The sequence below is a fragment of the Motacilla alba genome, chromosome 12 (genome assembly GCF_015832195.1).
Source record: "Motacilla alba alba isolate MOTALB_02 chromosome 12, Motacilla_alba_V1.0_pri, whole genome shotgun sequence".
Taxonomy (NCBI): Eukaryota; Metazoa; Chordata; class Aves; order Passeriformes; family Motacillidae; genus Motacilla; species Motacilla alba.
Genome location: NC_052027.1, coordinates 11,083,978 through 11,107,119, shown reverse-complemented (window position 1 = coordinate 11,107,119; position 23,142 = coordinate 11,083,978). Strand labels below are relative to the sequence as shown.

The 23,142-nt window shown below is 41.4% G+C and overlaps 1 protein-coding gene across 7 annotated transcripts in view; it reads left to right on the top strand.

Moving 5' to 3' along the window:
* CHCHD6 (coiled-coil-helix-coiled-coil-helix domain containing 6) overlaps positions 1–23,142 on the top strand; it is a 109,899-nt gene that overhangs the window by 39,619 nt on the left and 47,138 nt on the right. For all 7 annotated transcript variants that reach the window (XM_038148783.1, XM_038148777.1, XM_038148778.1 and 4 more), the window contains one exon: positions 18,125–18,195. In XM_038148783.1, the coding sequence (XP_038004711.1) occupies positions 18,125–18,195 (71 nt within the window). The remainder of the gene's footprint in view (positions 1–18,124; positions 18,196–23,142) is intronic.

Sequence of the window (23,142 nt, the reverse complement as noted above, 5' to 3'; positions counted from 1 at the left end):
TAAAGCTTTCCAACTCAGGCTTAGATATATTTTTATATATCTGTGTATGTGTATGTCAATATTAGAAAAAAGCTCTCAGTAAGGGGATGGTGGGAGAGAGCTCTGAAATAGAATTTTGCTTTCTCTGGTGTTTTAAAAGGGGATGGTCACTTGAAGTGTGCTCACTGGTAGTTCAGAGGTGTTTGGCTGGGAGTGAATGAATATGGCTCAGTGTGGAGTTAGCGAGCTGAAATTTCTCCTTCTAAGGATCAGGCTATCAGGAATTCCCCTCTCTCTTCCCCTGCTGTGCCCAGGTTGGTTTTGTCCCTACTTCTGCATGATGACAGGATTCAGCAGTCGGAGACTTAAAGATTTGTTTTTGAAGGATGTTTTGAACTATTGATGTTAAAAACTCAGTACCTTCCCTGTAGGATGCTAGGAGTAATTGTGTTACATAGTTCTTACAGCATAAGAGCTGCTCAGTGAATCAAACACAGAGGCTATCCTGTTTCCTCTGGTCAGTTTGTAAAGGCTTTGAAGGAAGAAGAAAACAAAAAAATCACCAGAACAAAGTGACAAAGAAAACTTTTGGAGAGCAGCTTTGAGAAGAGTCTTCCTAAATGTTGTCAATGGGAGGCAGACACATGCCCTGCTGCACAAGAGTTTATTTTCATTCAGTATTTTTATTCACCGAAAGTTGATTTAGTGCCATTGTTCTTCTGTGCATCTCAGGCATTTTTCCTGTAGCCCTGTTTAGCTCTGTGCCTCCAACATCATGTGGCTGTGTGTGCCACAGGTTGACTTATATATTCTATAAATTCTCTGTTATCAGTTCTAAATATTTTTTTGCATTTCATATCCTTTATGTAAAGGAGATAAAAGAAATTCTCCTCATTATTCATTATCTGCAGACTCCTGTTCCCTCTTTTACCTTCCCATTAAACTGTGCAGTCCTCACCTTTTCAGCCTCTGATTGAATGATTTTTTTCCAGGTTTCCCATTCTACTTGTTTGTCTTTTGGCTCTTTCCCCCTAGCAGCTCTGTATTTGAGACGTATCGACCAGAATTGAACTCAGTAGTTCCCTTGAATGCAGCAGATTGTGTGAATACATTATCCTTTTATTTTGTAATCTTTGAAAGAGTACTGTAATCTACTGGACAGAGCAGAGAATTGGAAGGAAAAACCTGCTCATTTTCTAATAGCAGTTTCTCTTTTGGGAGTTTGAAACAATTATTTAGTCCATCTATCTCAGTTATTCCATCTATATGATGGAATAGCTTATAATGGGAGGGCAAAGTGTTGTGAAACAGTAAAGCTATAAAAATGCTAAAAAGGCTTTGCCTTTAGTTTTGCATGAGGTGAACTATAGGTTTACCTTATTTCAAACAGATCTTGAGAAACTCAGTTTCTCCAGACAGTCTTATTAAAATTTTCACGGGAAAAGGCATATATGAAAAAATAATTGCAGTATTTCAGCTCTTGGGGTTTCCCTACATCTTCTACTGAAGCACTGGAGGAAATGAGACAATGAGAGCAGCAGTTCTGTGTTACAGTAAGGATCCATCTAGTTCAGTGTGCTGGTCCTGGCTGTGACTGAATGTCCAGGGACAACTGTAAGAACTGAACTGATGGGAAAAGAGGCCGTGGAGTCTCCTTCACTGGAGACAGTCAAGGAGCATCTGGACACAATCCTGTGCCATGTGCTCTGGGGTGACCCTGCTTGAGCAGGGAGGTATGGGACCAGATGACCCACTGTGGTCCCTTCCAACCTTACCCATTCTGTAATCAAAGCAAGGTTATGGGCTATTTGCCCCAAGTGCTTTGACCATCCTGGCTAGTCATTTTTGGAACTTCTCCTCACATGTTTAATCCTCAGAGTGTTGTGAACCAGGGCTGAGTGCACAGTGCTCGGGATGTGGGGGGACTGTGAATGTGTGTGGCAGCTGTGTCAGAATCACTGTTTGGTTCTCTGTTTCTTTGTAGAGCCTGACACTTGATTTGCACTTCTGACTTGTGTTGAGCAAATGCCACACACTGCTGCTACTGGCAGCATTCCTCTGTTTTGAGTGCAGACTTGAATATATACAGTGGATGTACTGGGATTAAGGCAATGCTGGGATTAATTGCTGGGAATATTCTTCCCACTGCACCCTTCATTGTCAGTTTGTCAGGGGTGGTGTGTGTTGGAAGGGGTGGTGGGCTTTGTTTTGCCTGCAGTGCGGTGCATGCTTCTTAGAGATTATTTTTAATCAAATTTTATTGAACAAATTCCTTGCAGAGGATCATTACACTGGTAAAACCCTTCATCTTCCTCACTTTAACTCTGATAGTTTGTTGTAGTTGTGTGTTTCTATCTCATGGGTCACATATATGTTTTTGTTTTGGAGTGCCTGAAATATTTTGGTAATCAGGAAAATGAGAGGGAAAAGCTCCTTTGAAATGACTGTTTCTTGTATGACTGTGTGTGATTGCAGGGTTGGAGCTGGTGATACAGACATTCCATTCCACACCTGTGTTTCCAGTGTGACTGTTTCATCTCCAATAAGTAATCCAGTAATGAGACCTGTCTAATTTGTTATAAGTGGTTAAACTTCTAACTCTGAGTTGTTTCAGTAATTTTAGATCTCATCCATGTAATTTGAAATATTTTATAAAATGTGTGTCTTCTCTCAACTGTTTTGAATGAGATTTTGTACTGTAGTGTTCCTCTGGGTAGAAAGAATGAGAGTTAGACTAATGATCTATAGGGAGAACCTGAGACACACTCAACTTGAGAAACTCAAGATGATGTTTTATCATGCACTTACTTGTTACTGAGAAGCAGGGAGGGAGATGGAGGCAGCTTGTTGTAAATAGGTAACATATATACTGCTCAGAACTGGGATTTTCCTTAGGGATTCTGAGTATGCTTTGTCCTGCTTTCTCCTAGTAGTAGAAAGGTCCTTTAAAAAAACATTGTAAGAAAGAAGTGCAGCCTCTCCTGGAACCCTTCAGATGCCAGGAGATTTCACTTAGCATATTAGTTGCATACTTTCTCCCAAGTAAATATTTGTTTTACTCCTTTTGCTATTTGGCCTCTTGCTGAGTTCAACCTGACAAAAGCTAAGGGCAGTGCTACACTACAACAAAAGCACGGGCAGTGCTTTGGAGTGGTGTAAAACAGCAGAGAAAGGCCGAAGGTAATCTTGGAAGATAAAGTGAAACTCCTTGCTGTAGATGATGCCTCCTCTTTGTTTGGATTTTCCTAAGCTCCAGCTCCCACGTTATCTCTTGTTAGGTGGCTGTGGACTGCTGTGGGCAGTGGGTGCATTAATATGCAATGTTTCTCTGCTTGTAGTTTTTCAGAGCAGTAAGGAGCACAAGAGGTATTCATAAGCTGTAGAGTATTTGTGCAAGTGGGAAAGGAATACATTGAATACATACCTTTTTTATTAATAAGGTTGACTGCGCCTTTTTCTCTGCTTGACTTCACAAATCTTGTAATTTTGTGTGTGGCATTCATCTTGTTTGGTTTGTTTAAATTAATCTCTTTTTGCCCTTGTACTTCCCATTTAATTCATGTTTATAAAGCATTTAGGATGTGTAAAGAATGGGAGGCAAAGTTATTTTTGTTTGTTATTCCTATTGGCCTTGATCCTTCTTCTTGGAGCTGTCTCCCACTTTGGTGTGCCAAGGTCACCCCTACATGCAAGTCCACTGTCATTTTTGGTTTATGGCTGGTGACTTGTCTCAATAAAAGTTTCTGCAGGAAAAAAGTGATAGAAGCCTGAACAAAAAAACCTTCCAGAACAATACATTCGTGTTGGACCTTCATCATCAATTTAAAGCAGACTCTGTGGGGCTGCACAAATTGATGTCACCTGGTAAAGGTGGGGAGGGATTTCTGTTGAAGGGGATGAGAAATCCATCCTTGAGTTGGGATTCCAGGCTTGTCTGTATCCATGAGATCTAGGGATCACTGGGCTACCTTTGAACAAACAAGCTGTGTTCAGGTGTTATCTCCAGCCAAACCCTCTGCCCTCTCAGTGGGAGTTAAAGATTCAGTGCCCTTTGATAAATGAGTTGATATGTCCTGGCAGGTGTCACTGACACCATTTGCTTTCTCCTGTCATGTCTTGGGGCTGTGTGTGAGCTATTGCCATGTGTGTAAGGGCTGCTTTGTTTGCCTCTAGTCACAATCTTGCTCTAGCCAGTGCTGTGGGTACCTGAGGAGGAACAGCTAGTGTGAAATGAACTTTTGGTCTCAAAAAATGTATTTCCCTTTCAGAAGAATTTCTTGTCCCCATCCCCATAATTGAACATTGCAATATTCTTTACCATTTCATTTTCATTTCTTATCCAGTTTGTTCTGTTCTCCGTTGATCCCCAGCCCTTCTTGCAAACCCTTCCTCTCACAAACCCACCAGTGCTTTCTTTGAACTTCCAACGTCTATGATGCAAAAAAGCAGTTTGCCTTTCAAGCCAGTAGAGCAGTACAGCAAAGCACCCAGTTCATCAATCTGTTGATTTTATCTTCTGAACACAAGAATAATCTCCAGTGTACTTTCTGAAATAGGTTGACAAGATCCATCCTGATCATTCAGATACTTCCACTTGCTCAGGTTGCCTGTCTGGGGCTGTGTGGCTGCTGCTCTCAGGTGGCAGTGGCTCTTATCAGTCTCTCAGGGCACAGCCTTTGATGTTTAGAGAATGGAAGATCCTGTCCTGTGTGTGAATTAAATTTCTGAATGGGAACAAACTGAAAAGCAAACGAACCTGAAATCATCATCTGAACTGGTTCCAACCTTCCATCCTCTTCTTTTCAGTTTTTCTCAGGCATTAGATGTCATGCTGGGGTAAGAGCATGACAGGGAGGGCAGCATCCCTGATTTCTGCTTTCTGCAGGCATCCATTAGGGCTGAAGAGCATCTTTAGAGGAGGCTAATGCTCCTTGTAGTCTCCCTGTCTGCAGGGAGACTTCCTTCTTGCTGGTGGCCAACACACAAACTGACTTCCAGTACCTTGTGCTCAATTCACCCGTTTAATGGCTTTTTTGCTGAAAGCTTGTGGTGTTTAGTAGTTAATATACCTCAGTACACAGCTTTTAGAGATCAGATAAATTGATTGGTAATTTGATGAACTCAAAGAACATCTATAATAGGTAACTAAAATGTGTTAGATGTCAGCACAGCCTCTCTGCCTTCGCTGCAGTGTGTATGTTCTCCCTTCAATATGTGTTGACTGCTGTACAGTACATTACATCAAATTACAAGCAGCCTCTATGCAAACAGCAGCTAAGTGTTTGCTTCCTCTTCAGCCTGCACGATTAGTGCAGAGATGCGTTTGCAGTCTGTGTGCTGAAGGGTGAACTGTCAGAGCCTTACGGTGATTTTGTTTCCCTGGCATTTAGAGTATCTCTGCAGAGGGAGAGAATGATGCTTATGGGCTGCTTCATCTTGGAGGAATCCATCCTCAGGCTCGACTTGTGAAATAAATGTGGCAATGTGTGGTTTGAACTTAGTGTCTTAACACTGAATTTAGCAGCTGAATTTAGATAACAATCTGGTATCTGGTCTCATCAGTGTATCACTATGAAGACTTGTTAAAGGCAGAACAAAAAGACCTAGAATGTGATCTTGTCTCTTTGTTAGAACTCAACACTGGAGCATTTGTCAAGTCTAGTCCACAAAGTGCAAAACAAGAGGTTCTTTTGTCTTACTTCTGAGAGCTTTCCCCATTATCTAATATTTCTGATATCCTCCCTTGGCATTTTTTATTCAACCCAATTTTCCCTTAATTTCATTCATTTTCTCATTGCCTAATAGTTTAATTTTCTGATTCCTCCCTCTTTCTGCTGTTTACATGCTTGTTTATAAGCAGAATTGGTATTTATAAATATGTGTATGTATATTTATATAGATAACACTGTTACCAGCAAAAGCAGTGCTACTTTTCTAATGGAAAGCAGCACTTGCACACACCCCCCCTCTGTCTCTCACCTGTTTTTACTGAGGTGCAGTTGTACCTCAACAGCAACTACATCACCCTGCTGCAATAAATACCAATGCTGCCTGTTATTTCTGTGTAATTCACCAACCAGTGTACAATTAATTTCTGGCCCTGTTATTGCACTATTGGCTATTTTATGAAGCTGTAGAGAGTTAGCACAGTGAATTGATTAAATGTGTTCCAGACCTTAGGCTGGATTCTGTGTGTCTGCTGGGATTTCATTGATTGAAGCTTGTGCTTCTCTTGGGATATTCCGGATTTAGACTTAGTCTTGGAAATTGGTTCAGGTAGACAAAACTTCCCTGTGTGTGGAATTCACTTGCATAAGAGCCTGACTTTGGGGAATCTGAGATTTCTGTTTCAGCTCACAGTGGTCCTTCCACATGTGGCAGGAAAAAGGCATTACTATTGTGACTTAAAAATAAAGCCAAGACTGGGATTTGTATTGAAAAGGTCCTTAAAATTATGGCTCTGCCCTTACAGTATATGCTGTCATCATGTTAATGGAAAATATGGCTGATAATTACTATAAATTGACTCCCCGGAAGATCTCAAATTTGTGCTGAATTAAGTAGTCCAAAGATCAGACTTTAAAAAGGAGCTACTCCATATTTACAGCGGCTGTACCTTCTGAAGTGTTTAGTAGTTTACTGTGGGTGTGTTAAATACATGTTTCATGACAGCCTGGGGCCACTTCTCTGAAGGTTTTTTCCCCATCTGCCAGTCATTTTAAAGAAACATAAATAAAAGAGCTACTCCAATTTCTTGAACATATAATGCATGTTCCCCAGAGACCAGGGTGACTCAGAAGTAGCTTGTAAATAACATGTTCGATGTTTTTAAATAGATGTGTACCATCAGGCTCACAGTGAGGTCTTCAGCCACTGCAAACTTGCTTTGCCTGTCACAGAATCTCCTGGTTTCATGAAGATGAGGGGTGGATTTTTGTTTGTTTGGGTTTGAGGTTAATTGGTGGTTTGCCCATACATTCTGCTGCCTCCAGGATGATCCCAGCCACAGTTTGCCATTAAACACCTTGCCTCAAATGACAATTTCCTGGCTCACCCGTTTGCATTTTTGCCCCATTGTAAATAAATATTAAATAATGGTAATTTTGTTTTGTTTTAGTTAAAAATAGTAAATATACATGTCATATGCAATAAAACTATGTGGGAGTTGAACCCTGACAGATGTGGAAAGCAGATTGCCCTGGTAGATGTTCAGCAGTGGAATGGCCAGCAGGTAAAAGATGGTGCCCTGCACAGGGGACAGCAGTAGTGAGGAATGGCCACAGAGGCAGGACACACTGAGAGGCTGCTGAATCTGTGCCCATCTCCAAGGGGCCACAGCGGAGCAAGAGATGGGAGAAGAAAATGTGGGAGCTGAGATAAAGCTCTAAGCCTCTGGTTTGAGAAGACTTGTAATAACTAGGTTATTTTATGAGAAGAGCTAGCTTTTCTTTTCCTTCCCAATTACTGTGTTTCAGGTCTTTTAATAAGAAAGCCAGCTTAATTCCTTCTCCTTTCTTCTGCCTCCCCATTCTTCTGAACAGAAGCCAAATTTTTTCTTTCATAATTTCAAGCTGCAAAGTTGCCTTGAGCTTGCACGCCTGGGTCAATTGAGGAGTGCCTGGGTTGTGGATTTTTTTTTTCCCCAGAGATGCCTCATGATGTACTGGATGGGACACAGAAATCATCTAATTTGCCCTGACATGCAGCAAGCTTTGAACTGGCTGGACTGTGGTTCTTGATCAGAGAAGACGACTCATATGGGCGTGTAAAAATGCTGTATTGTGTGCCTGTCTGAGCATGTCTATGCATTTTTTTAACCTCATTTTTTATGATAGTTATGTATACCACAGAATTTCCTTTGGCTGTTTAGAGAATTAAATGTAGTGTATGGGACCTCTCACCTTTAGGTCATTTGTTGAGATGCAGCTTCCTTCGCAGCAGCAAAAAGCCATTATGCCTGATGGCTAATCACTCATTGGTGTGGCACTGAGGTAACTCCTCCTTCAGGGAGGATTACACAAGGGTTTGTTGCAGGAAGAAAAAAAATCCCCCATAATAGTGTCCTAACTGTTGATTTCTGTGAGAGCGTCCCAGGGAGGAACACAGCCTTTGTCCTTGCTGGCTGGAAACAGAACAGTGCTGGGTTTCAAGTTTGTGTGTTCATTTGTTCTGTGGAGAGAAGATTTACCTCCAGGTCTGAAGTGTTTGTGGTGTTTGCTTTTATTCCCTCCTGTTGTTCCCCAGGAAAAGCATAGTTCTGTCCCTTATTTGTGTTCCTGTTGTCTGAGCTCAAGCTGTCTCTAGTTGAAGAGCTTGAATTTTTTGCTTGGTCTTGTCCAGATGCAGGTGAAATACTGATATACTTTTTTTCCATGAGCCTGAAAAAATGTCCAGTTATAAAAAACACTGTTTCCCCAGCCTCTTTTTCTTACAAAGTTTATCAGCAAGAAGCTGATAATACAGCAAGAAGCCCCTGATAATCAGGATGCTTATACCAAAATGTTTCTTCTGGAACTTTAAGGCTACCTATATTTCCTTTCCATTTAATGCCAAGTTCAAAGTCTGTTGTTGCTTGCGTGCAATAATCCTTACTGTCAGACTGTGTTTAGAGATTAATTTCTGAGTAGATTAGCTTGCATCTATGAATGTGTGGTACACTGTGCATGTGACATTCTTCCATTTATGTTCCTGAGAAGCCTTGGCAGCAAGACATTGTGAGATTTTTTCAGATTTAATGTTAATAAGTAATTATTCCTATTATTGTTTAATAGGCTCAAAGTGAGACCTGCCTTGTTGCCTTTCCTCTGCCTGGATTCTGTAATGAAAGTTCCATAACTGAGCTGGTGGTGCCCAAAAGCTGAGTAAGGCCATGGGTGACATCCTGCCCCAGGGCTGTGTCCAGAGTGGTCTCTGCCAGAGATGGGCAATGAAGGAGTTGTGTGGCTGCTCCTGCTCTCTGTGGGTGTTGGATTTTCATGCTAATGTTTACAGCTTAATAGCCCTGCTGTGAAAATGCCTCTCTCCATTGATTGGAGGTCTGTGGTCCTTCTGAGCTTCTCTTTGGAGCCTTCCCTCTTTGCCAGCTGCAGAGGTGTCTCTTCAATGCCCCTTTAGAGGAGGCAAAACAGCTGCATTAAAAAACAGGTGAAAGAGAAGATTGCTAAAAGCAGAGAGAATGAGACTGTCAAATGATGGAAATTGCTTACAAATATTTTCTGATTTCTTTCTTATCCCTTCTGCCATCCTCTCTCCTTTGTCCTCCTTGTGGTTTATTTTTATCTTAGGATAAACATCTTATTTATTTTCTGTTTGCTGTGTGCCGAATTTCAATCTTTTGAATGGTAACATGCATATAAAAAGATACTAGTATTCCTTTCTCTGGAATAACTGATGCCTTGCAGGGCAAACTAGAGGTTATGTGACAGTGATATTGTAAAGGCAGGCCAAAGGAATCTGTGTTAATCCATTTTCTTTTTCTTGTTATCAATGTTTCATTTTATATTTTATTTTCCTTTCTAAATAGTAATCAGTATTTCTTTGTGGAAATAGTTTAGTAACTTTTTTTTGTCACCTGTAAAATACATTGTTGCTTTATAATGTTTGTCCAACTATCACTAATAAGGGAGAATGACATAAAGTTATCCTTTGTAATACTATTTTTGAACTGTGGAGCTGGGGACTTTTTCCAGGTATTCATTAACTGAGGTTTCTGGCTCACTGGAAGATTAAGTGAACATTGTCCCCATTTTAAAAGTGAGGCCTTAATGCTTAAGGTTAGTATTTTCTATAATAGCTTTTTTCTCTTCACTTTTTGGTTATCTGGATATGGTGTATTTCTTCAGATGTGCTGATTACCCATAAGTTGGGCTTGAAGTTTTGAATAATGAGCTCTTGAGCATCTCCAGACAGAGCCGTGAGCCAGCAGGCACTTCTGAAAGTGTGGATTTGTCTGTGTCATTAACCGTGTACAGTGACCTGTGAAGTCCTAGCAGTCTTTTTGGCTGTAATCATTAAACCAGTCTCTCCTACAGGATAAAATGGGAAGAGAGCCTGCAAGCACAGTGAGAGAACCTTGACTGAAAATACAAATATCTTCAGAAAATGCTCTGGGAGTAATAGTAATAAAGAAAAAGTACAGTGGCAAAATAAATTGCTGCTGATACAATTTTTCTTCCTCTCTCAAGTTTGCCTCTAGTATGGCAGATTTTCTCCCTTCGATAAATAAATGCAAAGATGGGAATTGCTGCCAAAAACTGTCACATTTCTGGAACTTTCAGCCCCTGATTATTCACATTAAGCCTCTCCCCCCACCCCCCAGCAGTACAGTATTCTGAATATGTACACCCACCATTCTGTCAGATCTGTGCAGTCTGTGTCTGGTTCATCTTCTGTGTCTTTGATGTGCTCCATAACGTAGGCAAAGAGAGGTCTGATAGTCTCTCTAAAAACCTGACAGTTTGTGTGACAATCTGTCCACGAATCCACAGGCTCCTTGTCAACCAAATGAGCCTTTGAATATCAGAGGTTTCAGAACAGCGCTTGCAGCATTGCATATGCACCAAGGGGAGAGTACAACAGGCTTCCTTGTAACCTGAGAGATGTCTGCGTTTTCCTTAATCATTCCAGGGACATCTCATCATTGCTTGTTGGCTGGTTCTCAGCCCCACACATGTCGGGGTTATTTAGCAAAGCTTGATTTACTGGAAACTGCACGTGGAGAATAATTTGTAGTTGGGAGTAGAGGAAAAACCCTGTGAGGGGGTGGAACTTCCAGGCTTCGGCTTACTTCTGTTTTTCAGCGGTTTTTTGTTTGTTTCTTATAGTGATTCTCTTTCCTGCAATTCCTTTACCCATGCAAGTGTGTGGATGTGATGCATTTTCTTCAGTGTTCTCCAGTTCTCTTGTGCATCCTGTTGCCTTGGGTTCCTCTATTCTGCCTTCCTTTGGGAACCTGGTGTACTGCATTCCTTAGCTACCTGTTGTGTAAAAGGATGGGGTCATGAATTTAACTCAGCTTTTTTTTTTTTTTCAACTGGGACAGGAACTGTTAACTGGGCCAGCTGCTGCAGTTTATAAATGGGACTTAGGGATATTCTCAGCAGAGAGAGATGGAAGTTTTAGCTGCAGCATGACTGTCCGAGGTGGTGGGAGTTTTGTTGGAGGCTCTGTCAAATACCAGCTTTGGCATGATGGCATTAAATCTTAGCTAAAATGTTCCTTCCTTCCTTTCTTCCTTCCCAAAATAAGCTCCTGTGACAGGCCTGACAGGGGAATGTGCTTAGTATCTTTTTTATTGTATGACAAGTATTTGATGGCTGCCAATTTTGTTTGATGGAGTTTTTTTTTCCTCTTTATTCCCCCTTGAAAGTGCTGGTCAGCCTTTGAGTGAAACTTCCGCCTGCATTTCTTAGAACTCTTGATATTCTGGCAATTTCCTTCTTTCTTCTCCTTTTCCCTTGGTATCGATTCTCTGCATTCCTGTCACTCTCTGATGGACAATGCCCAGTTGTTTGAGGCAGCATCCTGTGATCTCGGAGCTCATCCTGATTGTGTGGTGGATCTGCTGGTGGGACCCAAGTGCAGGATGAGTTGTGCAGCTGCCCAGCACAGGTGCTGGGATTTGGCAGGCGGTGCTGTGCCCGTAGTGCCGTGGGCACCACATTATCTGTGCAGGTCAGCCACGTGCAGGACTCCTCTGAAGCAGATGCTGAAAACTCTTGATGTTTAATCGATGCCTGGGAAGCCTGTTTACCTGCACTTGTCAGGTGTAATTGATTCGGGCATTTACTGTGAATTCCTCACCTTAGCTAAACTTCTAGCTGGGAGGAAAGCAGGGTGATACTCCCCTGCAGCAGTACTGGCATTAATCTGGGCCTTTCACAATGCTGTTGCTGTCCTTTCCAGAAAGCCTGAGTTACCTGCTGGAATTTTATGGCCTTTCTCTTTGAAGCTGCTTTTACTTTCCAGAGTTTGTTTAAAGAATTGGCAATGCTTTGTTTGTAGTCTTTCAGAAGGGTGTGCTTTAAAGCAACCTCATATAAACACAGTGTTTCTTTTTCTTTTCTCCTTCTTCCCTTTTTAATTGCTTCTGTAGTAATAATTTCTTTTTTGTTGGTTGCCTTTCTGACTTTACGATAACATAAGGCTTTTCTGCCTGCTTCCAGTGAGGCACTTGAAGCTTTTGGAAGTCCCTAAAACCATTTTGCTGTGGGGTACCTGTTTTTAATTAGGCTCTTCCCAGGGTACCTTCATAGACAGTCTGACTCTGGTGTAGGATCACAGCCTGGGTTTGTAAACCCATTTTCACTGGGATGGAGTATCTCGGTATGGGACCTTGGTTTTGGGAAGTCCTGGGATGCATATTTTTATTTGAGTCACCATGTGCTTTAGGGACTGTAGCTTAACCTTTTTGTACCTAGTTATCCTGTGTTATCCACAAGACAAACCCAGCCATGTTCCTTCTCCCCGGTTCTGCCTCCTTCAAGCTTTGTGGAGATAGGTGTTCTGTGGGATTTTATCTTTGAGAAGCTTTCTAGATACGCTACAGAATTAATATTTTGCTTTCAACTCAGGATAATATTGCAGACATGAGAAGATCTGTTCAAAGAGCAATGTACTTATGCTCCTGACTAGTTTAACTTGCCTGTGTTCTTACTGTGGACACTACTCTCTTTATGCTTTCTCTGAATCTTAATCCAAAATTTATGATCTCACAGCTTATTGCCGAAGGAAAGAATAGAATGGAACAAATTCAATGCTCTCATTTCATTATTGGTCTCAGCGGGAGTAATGGATGAACCCACACATGAACAGCAAACAACAGAGCTGTGTTTAGAAGTTGGCTTTGGCTGAAAAAAAGTCTTTTTTTTTTCATATCAGCAAGCTGTTTGTAGTTCCTTGCATCTTTCCTCTGTTACCTTTTAAGAAAAAAGCATATGAATTTTCAAAAAAGCAGTTTAACCCTTAACTTCTATGCTCTAGTGATATGCTCTATAGGCATGTTTCTCTTCCTTTTTAATTGGCTTTTATTTTTATGTGCATTTGATGGGAAGGAGGAAATGTGAATGAGCTGACTGCTTGCTGATACCAGCAAATGGGCTGAGCAGAAATGCCAGAGGAGTGAGCTCAGGAGGTGAAGAGATTGTTTCTTGCAGCATATTCTGAAATTCCCGAACTCCCTGTTTTGGACCAGAGCTGATAGCAGTGATTGATTGTGTGGGTTGATTTTTAACACATCCACAGGGTCATCCAGTGAACAGATTGGTTCAGCTCATCTGCCTCTGTACCTGAGGGAGGGATGCAGGTACACGGGGTAATTTTTCAAATCTGTTAGGAGCTGTTTGCGTGAGACTTCTGAGTGGTGAGAATGAACAGCCTGATCTACAGTGTGTGTGAAGCAGTGACCTGCTGAGGTGTGGGGAACCTGGGTGCACCTCTGCTGCCCTGAGGCACTGCTGGCAGCAGAGGTGGCTCCCAAAGCTGGCACTGACCCGTGTTTCTCTGCAGCTTCCCGGAGTTCCTCATGGCAGCAGCTGCATCCAGGGCGTGTGTGTGCTGCCTGTCCCCAAGAGTGTGCAGGCAGGCCACAGTTGTGCTGCTCCTCAGGATGGTGTGAGGTCTTATTTCTGGCTTCAGAAGCAGCTGGAAGCAGGAATTTGAATATCTTCCAGCTGACATTTGATATATAAGAAGTAATCTTTGCTTTCCTTACCTGTTTCTCTCAGAAATCTGCAGTGCCCTTGTGGGGCACACCACGTATCGCCCTGCTCACAGCACTGCCTCTTGTGCTCTTTTGGGTTTGAGAGGGGCTTGCAAAGGGCATTTTTCTGCAGGCTGGTGAGCGTGGATGTCAGGAGGAGGGATGGAAGCGGCACGTCTGTCAGGTGCAAGGCAGATTGTACCATCCAATCTCCCGGCTGTCGTCTGCAGCATTTGTCAAGGCCTCCACTGCCCTGCTCCGTTTCATCACAGCTATCACTGGCATTCATCTAGGCTGGCAGCATTTCAACAGCTGTTAATCCTTTTTGTAGCTCTAAACACTGTGACCACTGACAAGCTTCTATACTCTGAGGTGTCAAAATATCTCAAGATATCTGTGGTGATGGTGGTTGGGTTTGTTGTTTTTAAATCAAGACACCTTCTAATCTATTGACCCGAACTGAAACTGATGGAGAAATCTTTGTCTCAGTGTCAGGTTTTTAATGCCGCTGCTTGATGTTCACAAATAATTTCACCTGAAATCTGATTAATTTTGATTTCCTCATGCTTGTTTTGCTCAGTTTTCTGTTTTACATGTTACTGCAAGTAGCACATGTTTCACTGAAGTTGTAAGGAATGTGGTTTAATGTCAGTGTGAGAATGAACTGCCAGGGCTTTCCCTTTATGTTTCAATTACTTTCCCTCCTGAAATAACCCTGAGAACTCAGTCTTCTGTTATTATGTTTTCTTACTTTCTTTGCTATATGTTCTGGAAAGGGCCTGGGCAGTGTAGTGAGGTGTACTAGTGAGTGTTGGAGTTTCTCTGCATGTTTGCAGCCAAGGAGGAATGCTGAATTAAAATTACTCCAAATTTAGCTCTAAGGTTTAAAATTGATTCCCTTTGGAAGGGAATTTTTAGCACAAGGGTGTTTTGGAAGAGTGGAGAGCAAGGGTATAGCAGCAAATGTGTTGTAGAGAAAGAGCAGGGTAAAGGAAAGTGGTTCTGTTGCACTTTAGGCTCTGGTTATGTATTTTTACAACTTCTTGGTGTTTTTATTATTTGCTACAAACCATCATTTAATAGCAGGGGAAAATCTTTCAAACTAACGTTTCTTTGCTTAGTTTATTTGTCTTCTCTGGAGAGCTCTCTCCCTATATGACAAAGCTCTGATGTTCTGAAGTTGACTCCCCTAAGGCTCAGCTTTATTGAGAGAAGTGAAACATTTTAGGTGGTTCATTCATTCTTTCTGTGTCTTTTGTTATTTGAGCCCTTATGGTGTCCTTTGGTCATGTTTTTAAACTTATATTTGCAACTAACACTGCCAGAAGCTTTATTTAATAATAGTTGAGGTCTCATGTTCAACTTTTTCTTTGTGAACTGCCATTTTATCTCAAGCATCAAATAATGTGAAAGTAAATTAAAAGCAGCGTTCATGTCTTGTAATTTCATGTGGAATGTTCTCTCTTTTACTGTACCACTGAATATCGTTTTATGAAGATAAAGGACTTCACTAAGACTACAGGCAGCTCAGACTTTGTTTCAAGTGCAAATACCACACCTTGATCCTGCTGAATAGCCCTTGTGTGGAGGTGACCCTGCTGAAGCTGGGGAAATGCTCAAGTGGTTCCTGGCTTAGCTCCTCGTTTGCAGCTATATTATAAAGCCCTCGAAAGTTCTAGGCCACTGGAACATTCTCTCTGGCCATAGCACGGTGGGTAAACTGCTGAAAATGAAGCAGATCTTGTGTCTGAAGTAATATAGATGAGAATACTTGGAAAATTATTCTCTATAAGTAGAAGCCCAGGTCACACAACCTGCTGTGTCTGTGCCCATGCTGAAAGGCCCTTCTCTTGCCCATTTAGCCCATTTGTTGCTCATTTAATGCTTTGGACAAAAGGGAATGTGACTTCCCCAAGGTTGGAATGGGTCTATAGGCCAAGGAAAATGTATTTTAAAAATCTGCTTGTGGAACAAACTCAGATTTAAATTGTAGTCCCCCATTTTTATTACCTGGAGAAGCATTTAAAGGTACTGATTGATAGCATTAGAAATATTGTTTTATTGGGTTTTAGAGTTTTTGGAAGGGAGAGGTCTGAATCAACAGCAAGAGGCCCAGCTGGATCACAAGGAAAGATGTTTCCTTTTCATTTTTAAAACTCAGCAGCTTCATCTGCAGCTTGAAGGTGTTCTATGCCCCTCCTCAATCTTTGCATGATGTCTGGTGTTTGCTTTGAGACCAAGCCTTTCCTCCTTCCCCTCACTGAGATTCTTGCCTCTGTTCAGGCTCTCATTTGTCTGCTTTTAACAGCTTCAGAATTCAGAACTAAAGCCTGGCTTCCTTTCCCAGCTATTTTTGTCCATGTCCGTAGCTGATATTGCTAAAGATAAGCCTGACCCAAGTGCTGGGCAGTTGAACTCTAATAAAGTGGGTAAAGTTGTGCCACAAGCACTTTAATCGACAGCACATCCAGCAAATGATTCTGTTGGCCATCGTCACTTTCTCCAGGTGGGTTAAACGCGACCTCATGCTGGGGCTCACGTACAACATATTTGTTCCTGTTTTCCTCTCCTGCTGTTGTTTCACTGCAGAGCGCTGCAGGCTAATAGTGTCTGATGGGACTACTTCCTATTGCCTGAAAAATGTTTAAATTTGCTACCTTGCTTTCTCTTTTTCCCACTTTCTCTCATTCTGATCTCTCAGATCCAGTCCCTTTGAGAAATCAGACAGTATGAAATATGAAAATTGCTTGGGTAGTAATTGGAGAAATGGTGAGACCTTTGAAGCCCAATGGAGATAACGCTTACATCTACTTATTCACATTATTTAATTTTTAATGGCAAATTTAATTAATGAAGCACAGGTCTTGTGGTTTCATGTGTGAATAAGTAACAGCAGGGAGCTGTAAGTCATGAGGTCTGTTTACAGGCCAGAGAAAAAGGCACCATTAAAAGCTGAACTTTTCAATATAGGAAGGAGAAAAATGGATTTAATAGCATTGAAGTTTGACCACTCTGTAATAAGTAAGTAAACAAAAACATTAATGATAATTTGCTGGTAAAATGCATTTTGAAGCGGTTAGTCCTTCATGATTCCTCATTTTAAACCAGTCTCCTAGGTCAAAGTTTGAAAAGCAAAATCTGTTCTGTGTTTCTTTTGGTATTTAACATAAATTCAGGCACTAAAGATAAAACGCTTAAATATAGCACCTTGAAGCCCAGGTTCTGAAAACCTTTATAAACCTTTCAATTAGCTGAGCTTCACACAACTTCAGAGATACAGGCAGCTGTTATCCCTCACTTGCAGATGGAAAACGGTGACTTGCCCAAGATTGCACAAGTGGCAGAACCACTAATAGAACTTGAGTTATATCTGTCCTTTCCTTTTTCCAACCGCTGAACAGTATGTGTTGGCTCATCATGCGCAGGACCAGCTGCATTTATGGGAAAATAAATGAAGAAGGGCAAGAATAGTATTCTATATAAAATGACCAAATTTGGGGAGAGACGAGATAGCAGCTCGAGCTGGCCCTAAATGAATAGCTGTCCTCGCTTTCAATACCATTTTGTCACTTCTTTTGATTGATTATTGCATATTTTCTGCTCGTGCCTTTTCAGAGTAAGAGCCTTGCAGATGAGCTTGGCGCGAGGCGGTTGCCAGTGGAGTCCAGCGGCTTTGCCTAAAGCAGCTTTATCTGTGGTTTAGTGACACGAGACCTGTAGTGCACTGCTGGGGCAGTGCAGCCCTTCCCTCCTGCTGATTGTGCCTGGGAGGCTCCTCAGTGCAGCCCAGAGGAGGAGTTCATCCCCCACGTTTAGTGACTGAGCAGCTGTGAGCTAAAACTCTTTCTGTGCAAGTTCAGGAGAATTTAATGCAAGCCTCTTAAGCCCTGCAGCAAGACACTCAAGACTCTGTTTGGCAGCACCTTAACTGAGACCTGATATGCCTCCCTGTGTTGTTAGAAGGGAAACAGGCTGCATAATTTTCTTTTAAGAATAAGTAACATAAGTAGAAGCACTGAAATGTAAAATGGATTTTCCAGTGCTAGCAGCCAGTTTTGATACTCGCATGTCAGTAACTTACAAGATCCTTCACAGCAATTAATGAAAGAAGAGAACAAAACATGACCAAACTCAAAATAGCTCTGTGCTGGAAACACCTTGTTTTTGTGGTTACATGGAATAACCAAAGCTCCTGGTTGGTTGGTAGCGACCTTTTCCCCCTTTTTCCTTTCGCAGAAGTGAGCCTTGGAATGAGGGATGTGTTGTGGCCTTGATGAATTTTGTTGAAAATAAAATTGACTCATAAGTATTTCTGCCGTTTTCTTTGAACTGAATATTCTGTTTGTTGTTGGAAATTGTTATTAATTATAGAAGATGACTTTGTGACAAGATAAGATCTGAGATGCCTTTAATTTTTAGAGCTGAGCATTCTATTCTTTGTTTCAGAATGCAGAGATCTACAAGATGACATCCGAGCAGTATCAGGAGGCAGCCACCAAGGCAGAGGAACGGATAAAGTGAGGAGCCATTTTCGTTCTTTTCAGCAGTTCCAGTTGCATTTCATAACATTTTGTGTGTAGCTGCTGGATGTTCCTTTAAACAGAGTGCGAAGTTACCTCGTGTCAGGTACTGAGGGGGCTGAGAAGGTGCAAGCTGGCATCTTCTCTTTCTGTGCTAAGCTTGCAGAGTTTGGTATGAAGTTGATAGATCTTGCAAGGAAGGATGAGGGAGAAGAGAGGGACTTTTAATATTAAATAGGAATATTTACTAGGGTTTTCAAAATAGCAATGGAACATGTTAAATCTGTTCTAACTTTGACCCATTGTGCTTAACCTACACACCATAGCATTGGGCTGGTGCATGGGGGTAGGAAGAATGGCACCACTTCTAAAGTTTTCATTGTCCAGGGGAAAAAAAGATAAACAGTCTAAATCTCATCCCTGTTAGTTTCAAATTACAGTTGTAATTTTCACGAATGCTTTCTTAGAATGAGTGCAATGATTTTTCTGGTCTTTTTTATTTGCCTTAGCACAATAAGTGGACCTTTAATGCTGCCTTTTAACCATGAGCATATATAGTGTTTAAATTATATTTGTATTTGCCAGTCGTGTTACATAACTTATTGTTCCACATGCACTAACAGCTGCCCAAGAAAAAAATATTTTCTATAATTCTTAAATATTAATGAGGCTAAAGCAATTACGCTGTCAAGAGCAGCACTCGAATCTCAGTTGGGTAAACAGTTGGCCAACATGCAATAAACTGGAGTAGCAGCATATGTAGTCCGGTTGGGTCCAATCCAGACTCTACAATACTTAATTGCATAAATAGATAATATAGTAGTGAATGAATATATTAGTGGGGTATGCAGTATATTGTGCTGCCTTTATTTAAAATTATGTTTAACTGCCAAAGCGTCACATAACCTGTTGTAATTTCACATTTTTGTTTGGACAGTCAAGCAATAAGTTGCTAAAGAAGCCAAAACAAGGCAGCTAACACATTGCTTGCATTTCCATCTTGTTTTCCATAGCAGAATTTTAAATTCTCTTTTAAAATAAAATTTAAAAAATTCGTAGGACATAACTTTCTTATAGTCTTTGTTCATTTGAATTTGCTTCTGCAAATGTGTGATCAGCTGTTGTGAACTTGTGTAGTGGTGATTTATCCTTGTGACTTGGTAGAGGAAGTGACTGGGACCTGGGATTATGTTCTTCACTTACTAGTATGGGCTGTAACTACCTGATTTTTTATCTGTAGTCTGAAGGTTGGTTCCTGATGTTTGTTTCCTTTGGTCTGTTCTGTTTCTTGTGGAAAGGAAGACTGGTAATGTAGGAAACTCAGGAATGCAACCATTACTTGCAAAGGTTAGTGGCAGAGACCAACACAAATGCTAATGAATTCTTTCAAGATTCAGAGAGTGTGCTTGTGGTCTCTTAAGGGTTTCTTCCCCTTTTCTTTGAGCCTTTATCATCTAAAAGTCCCTGGCTTCTGGCCTTATTGTACAGTGCCCTTGAATTTGATGGCAGTATGAGCTTGAGCCATTATAAAGGGACAGATTCCTTGGGCTGTTTTCTTTGCAGCAAAATGAGACACCTGCCCTAATGTGACTTTTGTGTGAAAAAATAGCATAGCTGGGGGTGTCTTGAAAAGGGACAAGATGAGTGGCACAAATGAAACTGAGGATGAAGTTGAATATCATGCATTCTAGTTCTTCACAGTAGGAATTGCCAGCAGTAGCCAGGATTGCACTGAGCTGTGCTTTGGAGTTCATGGTCTGGGACTGATAATGCCCTTTGATAATTGTACATGCAGGAAGAATCATTGCTTTCCCCCGTCAGGCTGCAGTGTGTCACTTCCATCAGCATGCAGTGACCCTTTTCAGATTGTTGCTTTGTGTACAGCACACTGTACATACACTCCTAAAGTGTTCTTGTGCCTCACACCTGGGTCGTGCTAGGCTGGGTCAGGGGAAGGTTCTTTCCTACACTGGCATCCATGCTCAATTGGTAGGACTTGAAGTCTGTGTGTTGTGAGGTTCTCTTGTTGGGCATCCTACATTCAAGTCTTTCTACAGCCTGTTTATTGTAATAGCCTACAAGATCCTGTGACTTCACTGGAATGAATTGTTTGCTTATCCTGTTTTGCACTTTCGTATTAAACATCCAAGCACAGTTGGTGCTAAGATAGGTTAGACTGTTTTATGCAGATCTAGTTCTTTGGTTTGCAGGAATAAACTGACACTCCTGCAAAATTATGTGAAATGGAATATTAGCCAAAGGGTGAATGAAGTACAGATCTGCTTGTTTCTGGTGCTGGACTATGATATCTCCTTAAGGAAAGGAAACCAGGAGTGGCACTTTCTCCAGCTCCAGAGAGTCCATTTCCTTCACCGTAGTGTCTCTTCCTGAGCTTCTGTTACCCCTGTTACACTGTGAAGACCTGCCCCTGTCACTTGTGCCTTGTGAGACCAGTCTGCTCTGTATTTGTTCTCTGCCACTGTGTATCAGCAGAGCTGATAGACGAAAAGGGAAATAGGGCTGGGGCTCTTTCTGCAGTGAATACCCTGTTTTTCAGAGTCTGTGTCAAAGCAAAGAGAAGAAATATCTGAAACAAACCCCAGTGTTTTCTTGGCATTTAATGACTTTTGTAATTCTTTTATCAACACTTACAGCTCTGCACAAGTGGGCAAGCATTCCATGGACTGTTTCCACTCCTTAGTGATTGTCAAGCATTGCAGGATTTAGGAATATTGTACACCTTTCCACCAGTGACCCTTCACAGCATGCCTGCGAGGTAGGCAAGTAAACCTTCCTATCTCCCTTTGTATTAAAACAGAAGTGAAGTACTTAGTGCTGAGCTTCATATTAAATCACTGACACGGTCATTAGCTCTTGGTTTCCACTTCAAGGCTTGATGCCTGCATGGCCTGCCTTGTGCAATGGACTTTGTTCCTCATCTCTTCACCCGAAGCCAGCCTACTCTTGTCTCCACATACCTCCTATCAGAGTGTCTCCTTCTCCTTTGTTCTGGGCTCTGTCCAACCTGTTTTATTTCCTCCCAGGAAAAAGATCCTAGCAACAAGATACCACTGAGCACAGCTTTCAACACCTTTAGCAACTTGCCCTTGTTGCTTCCATGCTGTGGTGAATTGGATAGTTGCCATGGACATATTGTCTCAACTATGTTGTTATAATTGGTGCATTATTATTTTTCTCTTTTGTTAACCAACAGAATTAAAGTCAGGGGACCTAGAACTTCCCCTGCCTTCTTTCCCTGTTTAGCAAACTGCGCACATCAGTAACCACCCACAAAGGAAGCAGCGTGTAAATAAAAAGCCAGTGCTCCCCACCCTTCCCTTCATTCCACATCCTTTTCTCAGTGTTCATAGAGCCATGACTCAGACTGGGTTTAGAGAAGACAACTTGCTAATCCCCTCCCTGCTACAGAGAATAAAATGGCATTTCATTCCAAGCTGTATTAATGCACTCGCTCCAGGGATAAAGCAGCACTCCCAAAAGGCAGTGGCCAAATTTTCTTTCTGTTGCGTTGTCTTTGTCTTCTTTTGAGTGTTACATTTAGATTAGCTTCTGAGGATTAAATGTTATTACAGTCCCTGAATCTGTTAAGGGGAAGGAAAAAAACATCAGTAAAGAGGTTATGGCTTAGTGCAGCACTCTAGATTTATCCTCAATATGCTGGTTTGGGGTTTTTTATTGTTGTTGGGTTTTTTTGTGATTTATTTTCTTTTGTGAAGGTTGTCTTATCACTTTTTTAAAAAATTATTTATTTTTGTAGTTGTTACTTTTGGATGCAAGAATTGGCCTGGATAGGGGTGTGGCTCTAACAGGTAAAGCTGCAGGAGTCGGGTGAGGGGATTAGGAAGCTGTTAGAAGATAAAATTGTTCTGAAGCTGAGTTTCCCTCTGAAATCTCCCTATGGCTTTCAGAACTGTTTCCGAAGCTGCTTACGGATGACTCTGTTGCTTTGCATGTTGTGCTGAGAGGACTGCATATGCTTTGTGCTGTTATCAAGGAGTGCATAAAGAATGTCAGTTGATCTTATCCTGGTGAAGATCAGCTGTGAATCCAAGGCAGCTTTCCAATGGAGACACTGCCAAAGAGATTTACTCCATGCAGGGCTTGCTATGTGAGAGTTTCATTTAATGGTCCTAAGATCTTTAAACTTAATGGACATGAGTATTAAAAGTGATTATATTAGAGAAACCAGCAAGTAGTAAGTATCCTCCTGGCTGAATGTGGAGTAGAAAACCACACTGACTCAGTGAGGGTGGGGGAAGAAAATTCATAGATGGATTGTCTGCTGGCAACAGGGAATGTATGGCTTGCTTTCAGTACTCATGGAAATAAAGGTTTTATTGAATTATACAAGATTTTATGAGTCTGATGGCCCCTCAGTTAGAATAGCAAGATTAACTGGAACCTAGAGAAACTACCTTTTTTGTTTCTTTATGTAGATATGCAAAATTTATAAAATAGTTATGTGAGTTTATATTGAGTTTGTTAATCTTGAAGTCTACTATGAGGCCTTGGGTATTTCAACAGAGGACTGTGCCCAGGAGGCAAGGTCTGAAACAGTTATTATATGGACAGTTGAGAAGCCAAAGGAGAAGGGTAAAGACATCATAGTTTTCAAACAAAATTGCTCTGGGATTTCTTCTATCATTAGATTAGATAAATGATTAATTTAGTGTTGAAATTAAGAGCCTCTCCAACAGGGATTTAAGAGTTTTCAGGAGTAAGAGATTGATTATTGCTGAAAGCTCATCCATAGCCTTACCTCATCACAGTCCTTTTGTGCCCCAATGATGATACCTTCACCAAAGTTGTTTGACTTGTCCCAGTCCTATTCTTCCCTTGGGGCTTGGTTTGTGCTAGTTGTTCCTTCTTCTGTCTACACTGAGTCTGTTTCATAATCTTCAAATAAAGAGATGGGATATTAGT